Genomic DNA, 18,017 nt, shown 5'->3' with positions numbered 1-18,017 from the left:
GTATATACGTACTTCCGAGAATTTCGGAGGAAGTACTAAGGATGTGAGTTGACCGTTGTCAACAGATAATTAATAAGGGGGAAAAGTTTCTCCTTAAAACTATATTCAAAATATTAAATAAGTCGGGATAATATTCACCGACGATCTGAAATTATTTGAATGATATTCTGAAATCAGAAAGTATATTTTAAATCAGGATCTATGATTTTTAAATCAATAATAAACCCTTTAAGAATAATAATTAATTAAATAATAGTCGATAAATAATTAAACCTCAAATGAGTTTACTCTCTATAAGAATATTTAAAATTATATTCCTCAACTAGTTTGTGTCTACATAATTAATAATCTATAATGATTAATCGGGTTTGAAATAAATAATCGTTGGAGTATACTACTCCCATAATAAAGGAATAAGTATATAGTATTTATTATTCGAACCATAAAATATAGTTGAGGTAATATGATCGTTGGGAAATCGTTTTAATAAAAAGTTCGAGGTATTTTAATGTTTCGTAAGTGGACGTTGATTCCCTTTCAAAATGTACTACTATGGACTTATAATCATCCAAAACATCTCCGGGATGATTCCTGGGTTTATACTTTATAAAAAAACTGACCGACTCTCGGTCTTACGACTTATACATCACGTTCTAATGTAGCGTTAATATTCTTAATTAAAACACCTCCGGAATACTTCCGAGTTTTCATCAATTTTTACTGACCGATCCTCGGTCTAAAATATATACATGCCACGCTACTCGCTAGCATCAACATTCTCAATTATAAACTCCTCCGGGATACTTCCGGGTTTTTATAAGCTTACACCGACCGGCTCTCGGTATAAATATAATATTTCGAACTCGGTATGAACATATACTAGAAATTATCAACAATTGAGTAATGTAATACATCTCAAACTTCGTAAAACAGTTTAAAACAATCTCATGCATATATCACAGTTTTGTAAAATATTCACAAGACAACAGTTCTTAAAAGGTAGGGTTTGAAAACTTGCCTAGGTATCTCGAGGTGGAGGATGCTCTAGGTTCCGCTCGGAAATCTATAATCATAAATACAATTCATTTTGTTAGGTCCCGTCCTAATTTACGGCGACTCGCACTCATGTGCTACTTATTATGCACCCTCTCAACTTATACTACGCTTATTATTCCTTTAATTTCTTATTCACATTATGGTCGCTTCATTTTTCTAAGTATCTTAGGTTCATTTTCATTTTCGTCGTCGGCTCCGCTTATGGATTCTACGGTTTCTAATCGCGCGGTCTCGGCTCCGACATTTTTATAAAACTGAAAAATCATTGTTTTCATTTGAAATTTTTATGGAAGTTAAGAAACTCAATATTTTACTCTCTATAAAAATTGCATGATTTATGACCACTTTTAAGTCGATCCTTTATATCTTCAAAGTTCGTGATTTGTTGCAGTTTTTGTCGCGTAAATCACTTTTACTAAAATGACCATAACTTTTGATTCGTAAATCGGAATCAAGCGATTCAAGCGCCTAAAAGATACTTATAACATTTCCTATCATAATCAAGGGTTTTTTTGCAATAAAATATAGTTTAAAACTCCGGGTGTTTTTGCAGAAACTTAAAGTTATGATTCGTTGGTTTTATATCCGTGGGTGATATCTTTCCTTGATCTTTATTCTTCCTAGGTTGAATCCTAGGTTTATTCTTGTTGCAAATCTTGGGGACAAATCTTAGGTAGCTTACTAGAAACTACTTATGTTAGCTTCCTTAGCACATTATTTGGATAGCTTGCTTGATCATCCTATGGTTAGCTTACTATTTGATAAAGTAACCATGGTTAATTTCTTACCATGGTTTAGTTAGTGCGTTACGTTTATTTAATTGTTTACGCGTTCGCTCGGTTGTTTAAACGTTTTCGTAATACTTACTCATAAATGGTTCGCGACGTAATTCCTTTCGTATTTATTCCTTATATTTTTAATTATCATACTTGAATATAAATCCGTAGGGTCTTAATCTTGTAATTATATTGTGATTCCCGTAATCCTCGATGAGTCGTAAATACGGTCATTTTTCAAAGTTCGTTTTCTTCGAAAACTAATAGCATTTACATACACTTATTTGGTACGTATAATCGTAATATCAACTCCGAAACTCATCTTCTCATGCACTACATAGTGTGGGCTCAAAAGTTTTTCCCGTCTGTCAGGGTTACTATTCATTAAACTTTTTACAAGGTCTCAAAAATTCAAGTTATTATATTACCATTCACAAGGGTCTTTTACCGATGTCAAAAATTTGGGTTCTTACAGTCTTCCCCCCATTAAAAGGATTCCGTCCCGGAATCAGTTCAGAAATAGGTAGGGATATACTTCTCGCATGATAACCTCAAGTTCTCACGTTGACCTTGCCGTATTTGATCTCTTAGTAAAATATCCATTCATCCATCCAATATATTTCCGGGTACTCGTCCTTGTAGTCTTATGACCTCTACACGTTACTCGACATACGCTAAGTCTGGCCACGAGCTTATTAGCTCATTTTCAATCATACGTCTGGCTAGGACGGTTAAATTTCCTAACCTTGATTCGTGGTATTCGTTACAAACTTGGTGACCGTTCGATGATGGTGCTAATTTATAAGTCAACTTTCTTAGTCCTTTAATTCTTCAACTGGTTCAATAAATCTTGGGTTCAACATTTCTTTCCTTTTCGAATCTCATCACTCGCTCCTCGGGAGGTACTTTCAACAATACTTGGTCCGCTACTTCGTACTTTCGGTCATTATAGTTCTGGTCCGCATATCTCTATTGTTCATCCTGGGCTGCCACTTCTAGGAATTCCTTTGGTCTGTTGACTCAACTATGGTACAGTATCCTCCGCTTACCAATTTCTTCCCAACCTAAGAGAGAACGATTATTTCTTCCGTACAAGCTTTGTAGCCGTTCCAATGCACGCATGATAACTCGTTATGGTCGATAATTCGATTAACGTCAACTGGCCACTTCATTTCCCTTAAAATTGATAACATGGACGATTAGCGCATCTTCTACTATTTGGAATCATCCTTCAGCTTATTCATTTCCTCCTACATCACTTCTACTAGTGCTAGAGTTTCATTCCTTAACATTTTCCCCATTTTGGGCGCATCATCTCTGTCGATTATTCTATGTAAGAAGTTCTCGTCGCATTTCTACATGCTCGTCTCCCGCTACACGCTTAGCGCCAGATTTAACATTTCTTCCCGTAGTAACGTAAATCACGTCATCGTCCTGTTGCCATCTTGAAGGAAGCACCATTTCATATGCAATTTATTGACACGTTTTAGGATCGTGCAACGTTCAGCTTCCGTCATCGGTCGGACTTCTTTAATCATTTCCCGTATAATATCTATAGTACTACGACACCTTTTGGGTCATACTTGTTATTCTTGCTAGCGTCTTAGACGTATTCACGTTTATTGGTACCTGCTACTAGTGGCCTTTATAGGGCGTGTACGATCTTCTTTGCCTTCTATCAGTTCTGACAATGACATCCTTCATTCTTTCATATTGCCTTTCGTAAGGGATATCAGCGACTATTTTTCGTATGCTAGCGTGGTAAGTACATCTAACCGAATTATCCGTCAATAATAGGCGATTCCCAAAACCGTTCCAAATAAAAGGTAAGCTGCTAGACGTATCTTCAACGGTTAGGATAGTCCTCTCATTCTACTTGTCGATTTGAGAACTCTAAGTCATTCCTCTGTCCGTCCTTTTTCATAAAATATCTTGGAAAATAGTCCCGTTGTGAAGTTAAATCTTGGGTCCTTGTACGGCGTAGTCGTCACGGGGTCTCTCCGTCCCAATCATCTCTTCCGCGTTCGTAACAATTTTGTATAGTGGATATATATCATTTGCATAATAAAGTAAGCAGTCTTATTTAATCTATCACTCAAAATCCTCGCATAGCACGATGGCTAACTTGGTTCTTGATAATCCTCCTTCAAAATTTATTATAATTAACTCTTACTCCTGTTTGGGTCATCTATAAGTCATAACCGCCAAAATTTTAACCCTCGCCTTTCACTAGTACAAAAAGTACTTTCTGCAACGTAGTTTTAGCGTCGGTTCTTTAAAGAACCGACCCCTAAAGGTACTTCCTGCGTCGGTTGCAAGATTGAACGACGCAAATAGGTATATGTGCACGGCATTTCAGTTTTTGGTGTGTTGATTGTTGCTTTGACCTGTGCGGTCTCTTGCTCATTGTTTCACGATCGATTACCAACTGACATGTTCTCCGAACCACACCAAAAACTTGGGCAGAAGATTATGATGAGAGGATGATAAGTTCTTTGAGTAAGATGTTAACTACTTGGGCAGAAAATGATGATGTGAGAATGATAAGTTCTTTGAGTGAGATGTTAACTACACCGGGGGCAGTCTAGGAGCAAGTTAGGTTTTATCAAAGTTTTGTACTCTTTCATCTGCCATATAGATAGATTAGTTTGGGCAGGAAACAGTACACAAATCAGGTTAACAAAGTAGTAGACACTTTAAACATATAGAGCAATGAACTTGATTGAAGGCTGGATACAAACATTAATCCTTATTCAATATGGCTTCTGATATACTGTAACTAAGAAGCAAAAGTGATGGGGTACTTGGCTTGTTTATTTGCCTCAAATATCCCCCAGTGCCTTTCCATTTCGCTCCTTTGATTTTCATCAAACAAGTTATATATATAAGTTTCTACAGGCTTCTTTGGTCTTTTTGGAGACCCCTTGCTCTTACTTCGCTTAATTAAATTATTGTTGTAAAGTCTTGCATTATATGCTGTAGCTTGAGGTCCTCTAGAAGTAGGCCATCCTGTTTCCGATACGACGACATCCAATGAAGAAGCATCAGCCTTCTCCAGTGCAGAGTATACCGCATCAACCATTGCATCAAACGCATTTTTGTATCCTAGTTGACCGTCTTTAACCAAAACCGAGGGAGATCTGAAGTATGCATACCGGAGACGTATGTCACCTGAGGTTTGGCTATCTTTGTTTAATTCTAGAGGAATTTCGGGTTTGTTGAATGCATAGCTATAATATGGGTGAATGTTTACAAGAAACGGTGCGTTATTGTTCTTTAACAATTGGATTATGTCCCCAATAAAGTATTTGTCGTCAAATTCGGCATTTGATGGTGGGTGAATTTGTTTCAGAATAACTGAATGATCAAGGGATGTGGAGACTTTGATTTTGTTTTGTAGACCGCATGAGGAAACCGCATTTTGAATGTTTTTCATGGCCGTGAGCAGAAACTCTCTATACTCGATACTGTGTTGGTCTTGTGTAGGCACACCATTTCCAACAACAATATACCTGAAGTTGATGTCTGGGAAGTTCTGGACGTTGTTTTGGATCCATTGGTTGGCTTTGTCTTGGCCGGAAGCGATGCTTTGAAGTTGATAGTTGGGGACACCAAGGACGACTTCAATACTGGTGTTTTTTAGGGCTTGGAGAACATTAAAATCCGGACCATAAAGTCTTATTCTATTAGCTTGGAGATTTTGGATGAGAGACACGGATTCTTGTGGGGATGGTAGATTATCTGCAAAAGTTCCATAGCACACACCTGCTCTATTCAGTTCTGCGTGTTGTTGTCCACTTGCTTGCTGAGCAGCTGCATTAGAAACAGAGGCATCATATTAAAAATGTGTAAGTGTAACTAGTGCATATTAAAACATTGAAATGTACTGCTACACTAAACCTGCTCTTGATATTGTCTACTGAGAAATGGATAAACCAGAAGCATGCATGAAATGATGAAACATGTAATGCGAGTCTACCTGAAGCATCGTGCAGGAAGGCAAAGAATGAGCATAGTAGGAGCAGCACTGTGCAATATTGCCTATTGCTAAAGGATTGCATTAATTAAGTATCTTTGGTGAATATTAATTGCAGATAAAATGAAGTTATACATATAGAGGGTAAGGAAAAGCGGATGAGGATGGAATTGAAGAGATGATTCTAGACATTAAACCGAAGTTTGTAACTATTAGGCATTGTGTTGCGGCACGCTGCATACATGCTTCATTTGGTATTATCTGGAGTTTGTTATGCTTTTTGAAAACCATGTACTATGTGGCTTCTTTAGTTCATCATAATCTTCTGCCCAAGTTTTTGGTGTGTTGATTGTTGCTTTGACCTGTGCAGTCTCTTGCTCATTATTTCACGATCGATTACCAACTGACATGTTCTCCGAACCACACCAAAAACTTGGGCAGAAGATTATAATGAGAGGATGATAAGTTCTTTGAGTGAGATGTTAACTACTTGGGCAGAAAATGATGATGTGAGAATGATAAGTTCTTTGAGTGAGATGTTAACTACAACGGGGGCAGTCTAGGAGCAAGTTAGGTTTTATGAAAGTTTTGTACTCTTTCATCTGCCATGTGCTTCTTCGCAAGCATCTGTGTTTAGTTGTTGCTCGACAAACAACAGGAGATTGTATTTTTGAACTGGCTTGCTGAGAAGACTATGACTTGGGTCTTTGGCTCTTCTTTGCCCGTGCGTGGGAACATCGGTGTTTTCCAGTTTCCTATATGTTTAGTTGTGGCTTGCTGAGAAGACTATGATTTTTTTCAACTTTTCTATATCCCAAGTCCCAAATGATATTTTTTCTGTTTCTTTGCAAGCATTTGCATTGTTTAGTTGTTGCTAGTCAATAGCCGGAGATTGTATTTACAGAAATAATATAAATTGAAGATGTGTGACATGGAATATATTTTGAATACAAAATATATAAATAATTATTTATATTTTTAATATTAACTTTGTATACAGAATTAATATAATCTCCACAGAATATATAATTATTTATATATTCTGAATAAATTGAAGATGTGTGAATATATAATATAATCTCCACAGAATAATTATATAATATATAATTATTTATATAATCTCCACACAGAATAATTATATAATATATAATTATTTATATAAATAATTATATAAATTATTTATATAATCTCCACAGAATTAATATAATCTCCACAGAATAATTATATAATATATAATTATTTATATAAATTATTTATATATTCTGAATAAATTGATCTCAGCCACAGAAATAATATAAATTGAAGATGTGTGATATGGAATATTATATATATCTGAATCTCCACAGAAATATATAATATTATTTATATATTTTGTATTAAAAATATATTCCATGTCACACATCTTCAATTTATATTATTTATATTTTTAATATTAACTTTGTTTCACAAAATATATTTTTTTAATACAATGTTTTTTGATTGGGTAGTTAATACAATTAAAATTGATACAAGTATTACTTTTATATAAACATTGACTTTCTTAATATACAGAATTTTATGTAACTCAAACTTAAAATTTTTTTATGAAGAAAAAAATAATGATTAATCTCAAAATAATCAAACAAAAAACATAATTAAAAGAAGAGTAAAATAAGTTTTAAAAATTATGAAAATGGAAAAAAGAGGGTGAAATAGTGAGGATGTCGTGTGTTTGTTCAATTTCAAAGTAAGAGAAGTACTCCACTCCTCTCCACTCCGATAAATACCCATCTTTACGTGCCCCCGATACTCTACTCAGGTATTCACCCCTCCGCTTTCGTTTTTATACTAGTGATTAAGTGAGTATTCCAGTGTTGAATTTGGTTTTTCTCACTGCTGATTGGTTTGGACAATTGAAGCAAGTTGGTCTATTTAGTTGTAATTGAAGTAATTGGGTTCACTTTTCTCCACTCCGGTAGTCCAGTTGGTTTGATTAGGGTCGTGGGCTCCTAACCCCCGATTTCATCTATGGTGTACGAGTTTGTATCTCTACTTCTGGTTTGTATCTCTACTTCACTGTGTATCTTCTATTTGATTATGTTAATATAGTATAGTTAGTTATGCACAAACTGTTGATGAAAAAATGAATACAGGTAGTGAACATTTTTTGTTTTACAGTTTTGTTCTTTTTTTGAAGATGTACTATAAGTTTGACGCAACCTGGCAGCATGGATTTCTACCTCCTCTGTTTTGCATATTTATTTAAGTAGAGAATTAACATCCTGCAAGTTGAAAAATAGTGTAGTGTGGATAAAAATTAATGAGTAAATAGTTAGATGATGATTAATATATATTTAGTCCTAGTTCATGTGTAAATAGGAAAACAAGAAAAAAAAGTAAAGTGTATTCTTAACAAATATGTAGATATATGGATTGGCATTGTTCATTTTAGGTGGAATTTGAGTTAAAGATTAGTAAACTACTTATTGTTAGTTAAATTTAATGTTTATTTTTAGGTTAATATTACTAAAAGATATACCAAATATATTTTTTGAGTTACAATGTGTCTTTGGTAATATATAATATGGAAGACGAGGATGAGTATGATCAATTTGATGAGAATCCCCCTTTCTCAATTGGTCTACCTACCGCAGTTAGAGAAGATAATGTAGATACAAATTATGTTCGTAATGATCATGATGAAGGGTTATGGATTGATCGCCAAGTATGAATTCTAGTAAAGGTAATTTTAATAACAAGTTTATAAAGTATTTTTTTAAAATTCTATTAATATTTGGTGACTAAGAATATTACTAGAAATGTTGTCAGTTTACTATCTAGTTAAATTATCAGTACATGTTAAAAATAAAATATATATTCGGTCCATTTGAAAAATTAATTAATCCTCTAAAAAAACCTGTAATTTAATGATCATTATAAAAGATATGTAAAAGCTGTTTACATGTCTGGTGTAACTCTTAGAAATGTCCAGGTTGCTGCTATAGATTTTATGCATACTTTAATATATTCAATCCATACTTTTTGTAGGTTTGCGCTTGGGAAGTGTCATGAAAGCAGAAAGTAGTTAAGGTTCACTGAGGGCTACATTAAGCCATTTACAGCATCATCAAGTACTCTAGGTGAGTCCTTAACACATTTAATATATCAACTTTGAAATTCTGAATAAATTATTTGTAGTTATGCCATTCTATATATATAATTTAAAATATTCATATTTGTCTCTCCCAATTTAAGAGCAGTAACAATTCTTGCCCCTGGCTCTTTTAATACAATATTATAGCAGATTAGTGGTACACACAGACAACCTGAGCCATAGTGTACCACACGAGTTTTGTAAATGAAGCTGTTACGATGTTGGTTCTCCTCATAAACACAAACCATGTAATCTACTTGCCCTGCCTTTTTGTCGTTATTTTGATGCTTATTTTGTGCATTAGGATTCCATATATACATCTTATCTATATCTTGCCTGTTATCCACAACAATAAAAATACACGTAATTTATAATGCTTACAAAAGTATAGAGCACTTCAGTTTTTTGGTTTAATCATTTCCATCCCTCCCCATCTCCTCCTGCCTTCCTGGCATGCAATATATGGCTTTAATAACAGATTCATCAACCATGACTTACAGACTTAGAAAGGAACATCGGAAAGAATAGCTTACATGTACAAAAAATGAATAAATTGAATCGATTGAGGTTGCAAGTAACACAAGGCCTGGAATTACAAATGAAACAACAGAGCAAATGTATTACAAAATGCAAGGAAACAAATCAAAAATACCCTCAACATTTATCAAACACAATATGACATATCTGACTGAAACTGTTCCTGCAGGTCTAGTATAGCCGCTATTTTAAAATTTTTAATGTAAGGTAAGATCACAAACTAATGACATGACATGTTATATTAACAAAAATAAACAAAATAGAACTATTACATAAACACTTATCCTAATGTAAAAGAATAATGTCAATATAGATAAGTACCTCATGTTAGACAAATAGTAGTTAAGCGGCATTAACCTAGTCCAACCAGAGGTGTCTGCAAATTGTTTAAGATAGTGAAGACAAGCACCAGATAAGATTTTTACCCTTTAAAGAAAAAAGATGTGATATAAAGAAAACATGACAACTTAGTAGCATTGCATCTAAAATGGTTTGAATTAGCTTGCTTTAGTTTATATATCTTACAAATTAAGATAATTAAATAGTTGAAGATTTATTAAATGATTAATCGGTAAACTGATCGACTTCAAACATGACTTAAGAAGTGGAAACTGAATCTGCGATTTACACCTCTCACGAGGAAATATCGGACACTTAATAAGGTTAGAGCCAGAAGTGTCAACACACATATATCCAGTCCCTTGTTCAATAGCACTCTTTATGCTTTATCTAAGCTGTAGAACTCACCATCTGGATATATTCCCGCATTTGCAAGGTTCTGCAGAAAGAGGCATCAGGATCACAGTTAGAGGGGTAAGAGCCATCAATATAATTAGGCCATAATCCATGAATCCCGAAATTTGAAGCTGGCTTCCCTGTGCTTGGATAACAACAACTTCGCTTCAAATCATAATATGATCCAGGCCACTGCATGTGTTTAATTTTTTTAAATAATGAAATCCTGGTTAGTAATTAAATTGTTGCCAACTAGAATCAGTTACACTAGGATTTCCGAGTCCTAAAATGGAGAAGAAATCAAATTCCTGAGCAAAGCACACAACAGCTAGGCATTGTATTATTTCTACAGAACAACTTGTATACACTTTTTACTGTTACAAGTCTACAATAGGTTTTGAAATCAAAAAAATACTTCCACTTCTTCCTGACTTGTTGATCTTACATTGTTGTAGGTAATTGCTATGGATAAAGATAATGCAGATAAAGATAATGCAGAGTCCAGTTCCAAGAAAAGGACCAGAGGTCCAACATTGTGCAAAAAATTGAAAAAAAGGATAGGAAACCAGATTTTGGATGGCACCCTTGATTTCGATGAATATGGTAACCCGGTTGGCGATATGCGTAAAGATTTCATAATTTATCTGGGAACAAAGGTTCGCTTCCAAGTTGATATTAATATCGAGAGTTGGGATGTAGTTAATCAAGGATTAAAAGATGTTATTTGGGATGACATTAAGGTACGATAATATTTTACATTTACTCTTTAATTTGGGAAAAATAAATGAAATCATGAATCTAGTTAAAAATTTTGTTGCCTTTACTCATTTGTATCGCTTTCAGAGTCATTGGAATCTGGATGATTCACATAAAAAGATGGTGCTGGAAAGAGCTGCAAAGATGTGGAGGGATTTCAAGGGTAAGCTGACTAGGAATTATGTGCGCACAGACAAGGATCCTTGTGAGAAATATCATTACATCAGCCGAGAACAGTGGGAAATATACAAAAAGAGACGTGAAACTGAGGAGTTCAAGGTAAAATTTTACCAACTTAGCTCCGAATCTCATTTATGGTTTGAATCTTAACAACTACCATAAACCATATGTAATTCAAACATGTTTGACTCAAGGTATTAAGCTACTAAACCTATAAATTATAAACCAGATACTAAGAATTTAAGGTCCCTGGACAAGAAATTTTCATATTTTAGGATGTAAAAAGCTGACACAGAAAAACACAATACAAGCAGCACGGAATATATCTTATCAGATTTACTGATTTAAGAATTGAAGAATTTAAATAGTTACTACAATTTAAATAGTTAATACAATTTATCAATAGGGTAAACAACGTATTATATGTTGGTCTACATTTTTATTTTTTGCCTCTTTTATAAGCAGGAAATAAGTGAGAAAGCAAAAGACAGTAAAAAGCATGATGAGCATGTTCATTTCCTGGGGCCTAGTGGATATTATGCAAATAGGGCTAAGTGGTGCGTGGATGACCCCATCAGTTCTTTGGATGATTCAGAATGCATCGATGAATCAATTTTGTCGAGTCAGCGTAGCGGACGAAGTTATGATTGGCTTAGAGCACGTGTGAAGAAGAAGGACGGTGGAGGTTATTACTTCCCAAATTTGCAGACCAAGGAAGTCTTTGCAAAAATGGTAAATCTACTTACTTTTTTATGCATAATTATGTCTTATATATGAGAGGTCCTGTGAGTCTGGGACACATTAAAGAGTGCTGTAATTCAATTTTTGAAGTATAACTGTGATTTAAGTTCTGCCAAGTAAATGACCTATGTATTTAAAATGGATATATTACATTCAGCTGTGACTTAAATCATTCTCCTGACAACATTCAGCTGCACACCAGGCATCATGGTTAGCTGGTTCTATCTAATTAATTCATAAATCAATTTGAGTTCCTTAACTATATATCACATTCATTTTAATGTCCTTCATTTTACAGTCGCTTGGTATCATCCCTGTCACTTCCTCCTGATGGTTGGTTTTGTCATTGTTTAAAACAGGGAGAATTGCAGAGGCAAGTTTCAGATGGTTCATGGACTCCACAAGGCCATGATGACATATTATCGCGTGCACTTGGTCGTAAAGAACATGGCGGACGTGTTAGAGGGGTTGGAGGAGGAGCCAAAATTAAAGAAGTATTTGGATCAGGGAAGTCCAAACAGAGTGGTGTCTTATCGGTGGATGAGTTGGCTACCATCACACAAGAAACCACCAAAAAAGTTCAAAAGGAGTGTGATGAAAAGATGAATGAAATGATGAATTTGAAACTTCAAGGAATCTTTAATCATTTGAAGCAGGTGGGTTTGTCCATCCCGGAGGATAATGTTTTCAATGATATTGGTATTCCTAAAAATGAAACTGTTCGAAGCAGTTGCCAGCCGGTGAATCGACAAGATCATATCTCAAATATCAAGGTACTTTTGCATAAATATTTAGCTCATGGCCTTTAATTTATTTCTTATTTAAATAATAGCTACCTGTTTAGATTATAGACTATATAATGTACTAATATTTTTATTTTTGTATACTGCAGACACCAACCCTTTGTCATCTTTGGGTGATACATGTGGAAAAAGGAAGAGTTGTTGTGGCTAGGAGGACTGTTTTTCCCTCAAATAGTCAGGGGGAAAATATGATTCATAATAACCCGATTGTGCCTAACAATGTCAGAGTATCTGTTGATGATGTTGTACCGGAATTTCAACTTATTCCCCTTTCAGTGCCATGTAACGAACTTGAAACTATAGGAAATGCAGCGGGTAGTTTCGTTCAATGGCCAAAGGACCATGTGACTTTAGGACAGGTATATATCATGTTATGGTATTTTTCTCATTCCATTACAATATATTATGTTTATGATGACTTTGTTTCATTAGGATCCAATATCAATGGATAAGGAAAAAGGCCATGACATTAGCCCAAAAAAAGTTGTTATGATGCCTAAGAAAGTTGAAAGTAAAGGTTCGGTAACTCCTGTCAAGAAAAGCCCTGATGATGACACAAACTCAACTGAGCATTGTCGATCTTTACATTTTTTGCTTAAAAAGCTGTCCACTAATAAAAAAGGTTCGCTCTTTAAGTATGAAGAAAATGGAGAAGATCCAATATACGTTGCACACGAAGATGTTGATTAGTTTTTGAAAATGAGCTGGTTAAACATACCCATTCTGGAATTTTTTTTGAAGTAAGACTAGTCTTTACTTCCTAATTTACCTTAGAATCATTATCCAATATACATATTGATTGTGATAAATAACATTGCATGTAGGTACATTGGGAAGCTTTGCAATAAATTGAATAATGATAAATTTGGATTCATGTTGCCATCCAGATTAGCAATACCGCATATCCGTGATTATCAACGTATTCAGGATGCAGCTGAGTACATGAAAAAAAATTTGGTTGCGAATAAAGAGAAGCAGTTTATATTAGCACCTTATATCCAAGAGTGAGGAAAAAACCAATTTAATGTTCAGTATTTTTATTAAAAATATAATCTAATTGTGATATATATATATATATTTATGTCTATTGGTGTAGTGACCACTGGATGTTGCTCCTATTTTGTCTCCATGAAAGTGTTATCTATGTGTTTGATTCTTTGAAGAAGGAACGGAAAATACGGTTGACAACACCTGCACGAACGTAAGTTAAATTTCAATTTAAATTTCAAATAGTCTACAATATATATATATATCCTTATTTCTAAGATTTTTGAATTATGTACTGACATATTCCTATTACACAGGGCATTTAAGTTGTATGTACCAGGAGGCGGAAAGAGGAATAACAGAAAAGAATTTCTTTGGATTCATACGGAGGTTGAGGTATAACTTATTTAATTCATATTTTAATTTTGTTGTTGTTATATTTATTTATATATAATCAAACTTAGTGTTTTATGTATAGTGTCCTCAAACAAGAAGGAGGCACAGAGTGTGGTTTTTTTGTTATGAAGTACATGCATGACATAGTCATGCTTTGTCAAAAAGATCTTAACACGAACTGGAAAGTGGTAAGACAAAAAATATTTGATATTTTTTTACAAACATCTAAACTCAAGATTTGTCTAAATATTTTATCATTTCCATTTGAAAGGGTCTTGGTTCAAGAAGATATACTAAGAAGGAAATCAATGAGATTCGAGAGCTTTGGGCAAAAAATTTTATTGTCGAATGTCTATAATCAGGTACGATAATAACTTTATACAAATCTAGAAAAATGAGACATAAAATCTTATATATGTTGCTAATTATGTACCAAAATATTATATGTGTGACTATATTATGTAGGTGCCGGACTTTGCTGAGATTCTTGAGTGTTGGACCTCCCAAGCTAAATGATGATTTGCTGGATTTTTCAACATCGATATTGCTAATTCGATGATGGCAAATGAACATTAATATTTTTTGGGAACACATTGTCATTTATTACTTTATCAAAAATATTTTGATTCTATTTAAAATTCAATGTATCGTATGAAAAGATAGCTTGAGACCTACTTTAGTTTCAATTTGATTCCTAGTTAATTTTATTATTCAATTATATTTGCGGGAATGCTGGTATTTGTAAAAAGCAGGTTCAGGATATCAATAAAAATGAAAAGAATATTTATTTTTTTTACAGTACTTTGGTTTTATTGAACAACCGAAGCCTAAAACATACACATATAGCGTCGGCTTTTTCAACGACCGACGCCTTTAATATTAACATATAGCGTCGGCAATTTTAACAACCGACGCCTTTAATATTAACTTTCAACGTCAGTTTTTTGATAAACCGACGCATCTAATTACAAATTCCAGCGTCGGTACTTTATTGGACCGACGCAATTGTCCAAGCAAGAGCGTCGGTTAGTGGAAATTTTGAGTCGGTCATCTAACCGACGCTAAAAACTTTTAGTGTCGCCTAATTACCCAACACAAAAAAAATATACCTTTAGCGTCCCCTGCATATACCACGCTGAAAAACGACGCTAAAGGCCTATTTTGACCGTGGCTAAAAGTCATTTTTGTACTAGTGTTTCCGTTTTCATTTTCAACTATGTCGAATACTTACTTACCTACTCAATGACATCCTTTTTCCTATTCTGTCATGACTAATATCCGTGTACATTTTTAGGCATCTTTAAGTCTTTTTGTTAAGTAATAAAGCGTTCTTTTCATGCGATCCTTCTCATCAGTTATTCTGATATTTGTCATCTTCCATATATCTTTTCCTACTTAAAGTATCGGCCACCACATTGGCCTTTGATCATTTTGACTATATCCTCTATCTCGTGTTCAGTGTAATTTTTTTTTTTCCAAATTTCCTCATAAGTAAACTCCTTGTCCCTTTCAGTCCGAACCTTATCGCAATTATTCTAGATTATTATTAGAAAGCCTTATGTCACGGTCCTTAAGCTGCGTAGACATATCATTAGACTTCACGGAACATCCTATTTTTATCGTCGAGTAATTCTAGCACGGGATTGCTACTAACCTTACCTTCAATTCTTGAAAATCTTATTCCTCACGCATGCTTGGTTTTCCCCGAATTTATTAGCATCTCTCCTGATAATGTTTCATAGAAGTGTACCTTACTAATCACGTCGTATCCCAATTTTCGTTCTTCTATAACCATCTTAAAGATCCTTATGATAATAACTAAACATGGTATTCCCTTTTTACAACAACTTACTCATCATGATGCTCCGATTGCACCATCATAGCACTGAGCTTTCAGTCTCATATTACAACAATAGGTTCTCAACTATACCTCTCTTTGTTCGGAAGGCAATTAACCTTGGAAAAATGATTTTCACGATATTGATGAAATTTAGACAATCTTAACAAGATTTCAAAATCTAACATCTGAACAATAAATGAGCTCTGAATAAAAGAGTCGCAACACTCAGAAGATTTATAACTTGGAAGGAAGAATATAACAAAGATTATCCTTTCATGTCCTTGGAAGTCTATATTGTGATATTATGGAGAATATCCATTGAAAGCAATGATTGCTGAATAATAACATCATACAAATGATACTTGTAATATTTTCTCATTGAAAGAATACTTTTCTTCTCGAAAAATGGAAGAAATATCGAATAACATCCTCAACCAAAGGTTACCCATTGAGGTCTCAAAGAGGTGCTATTTTGAAAGAAAGAATTTTATCCAATGATTAATAAATAAGGAAGTATATTGTTCTTCAATCACTTTGTAATTTTAATTTGATATTCGTTATACAAACGAAAGAATAAAATATTTCATGAACAAAATATTTCATAAAATTGAATGTGAATTCTCATTTGAGTGGGCGACCTAGTTAGGTCTTAATTATATCATTCTTTGAAAATTTCATCAACAATTAAATCTGGCATATATAATGCACTATGGAATAATTAAAATTTTATTGGAAGTGGAACTAGCAAAATAATAACTAGTCCATATCAAACAATATTATCAACCGGCTAAGAAAATGGTCAGCACACTTGGTTTAGCCCATAGCAACTAGCTAGGACGATTAGCTAGGCTTTCGCCGTATTAATTAAAATTTTGACAAGTTAGGACAATTAACTAGTCATTCATGAGAACATATGCAACTAGGCATATTTCAGTTTGTTTGTAAAAAAAATCTCAACATCGTAACCACTGAAGAAATTGTGGCTACCTGGATGACGATTCTGAAATAAAGAGTTTTTAAATTTGGGCCGAGAAAGACAATTATAACTCTGAACCGAGTGGTCTTGGCATCGGAACAATCGATAACCTCTTATCAAATATTTCTTTCCAAATAAAGGGTACACTCATAGGTGCCCTGGTTCATACACTTTATCAGATCTTTAAATAGAATTGAATTCGGAATACCAATATCAAATTGATATCCTTACTGTGATTTCAAAGTTCAATATATAATTTCGTCCCGATTAGAAGAAAAGGATTCCCGAGGAATATATGGATATTAGATCATCCATGTTTTTAACAATTTGTTAGATATTTACAATCTCGTCTGAGAAGAGTAAGTATGAAAGAAGAATCAAATGAAGATATTCGTTATGAATATTCGTCAATGAATTGAGGAAAAAGAAATTCCTTGGATAATTGAAATAAAGTATAAATAGCTCTAAGCCGAACAAGAAGATCTTAATCTACGAATGAAAGTTCATTGATCAACTAAAAGAATTGAGCAAGTCCTGATGCGGAGAAAGACTATTCAAGATGGTCACATCAGAAGTTCAAAGTAGGGAACAAAAAGGATTGCCTGATATGACTTATCAAGGTAATACGAATGATCAATAATTTGGAGGGAGTAACGTGACAGTGAGTAGGTGCTAAAATATTTCACTGATTATCCTAACTCTCTTTATTATCCGCCTAAGGATGAAACCACCTCTTCGTCTTTGTAATTCCATGTTTCAGCTAGCGTCTCTTTCTCATCATTTTAAAATTGCTTACTAATCTTGACTTTCGCACGTATATCTGTCATTCCGGTGTTTTACCTGGAAGACCTTACTCAGAAATGTTCCAAAAACATCTGTTAAGCCGATAGTTTCCTACTACACGCATCTGTTACTAACTATAACTGGCCAGTTCCCCTAGGAACAGATCAAAGAGATCTCTTAGGGTTCTCAATGCAGTCCATAAGTTCAGTGGCATGTGTGTGTAATTGAACATACGTTACCGAATATATTAGAGGTCTATGTGTATATATACGTAGCCTCTGAAATCATATCTACCGAAGAATTCCGCTCTGGACTCACTGGTCTATCCCTTTTTAAAAAGGT

At 34.1% G+C, this 18,017-nt stretch overlaps 1 protein-coding gene and 1 long non-coding RNA gene across 2 annotated transcripts; one reads left to right on the top strand and one right to left on the bottom strand.

Annotated features, from left to right (window-relative positions):
- Positions 1-4,611: 4,611 nt before the first annotated feature.
- LOC141695463 (glucan endo-1,3-beta-glucosidase, acidic-like) lies at positions 4,612-5,939 on the bottom strand. Its single transcript, XM_074499708.1, has 2 exons — positions 5,812-5,939; positions 4,612-5,645 (listed from the first exon to the last, which is right to left on the bottom strand). The coding sequence occupies exons 1-2, from the start codon at positions 5,891-5,893 to the stop codon at positions 4,612-4,614; spliced, it is 1,116 nt and encodes a 371-aa protein (XP_074355809.1). The 5' UTR covers positions 5,894-5,939.
- Positions 5,940-13,647: 7,708 nt separating this feature from the next.
- On the top strand, positions 13,648-14,070 carry LOC141706118 (uncharacterized). The gene is made up of 3 exons (XR_012568649.1): positions 13,648-13,697; positions 13,790-13,894; positions 13,998-14,070. It is a non-coding gene; the product is annotated as an uncharacterized LOC141706118 (long non-coding RNA).
- The last annotated feature ends 3,947 nt before the right edge of the window (positions 14,071-18,017 follow it).

The sequence above is a fragment of the Apium graveolens genome, chromosome 2, assembly GCF_009905375.1.
Source record: "Apium graveolens cultivar Ventura chromosome 2, ASM990537v1, whole genome shotgun sequence".
Classification (NCBI taxonomy): Eukaryota; Viridiplantae; Streptophyta; class Magnoliopsida; order Apiales; family Apiaceae; genus Apium; species Apium graveolens.
The sequence above is the reverse complement of the archived record's forward strand: the minus strand, read 5'-3'. Positions and strand labels throughout refer to the sequence as shown.

Bases quoted from the DNA above. Each gene is read 5' to 3' on its own strand.
- LOC141695463 (XM_074499708.1), bottom strand. From the start codon at position 5,893: ATGCAATCCTTTAGCAATAGGCAATATTGCACAGTGCTGCTCCTACTA. The intron at 5,646-5,811 runs GTAGACTCGCAT...TTTCTAATGCAG, and splicing joins CTTCCTGCACGATGCTTCAG to CTGCTCAGCAAGCAAGTGGA.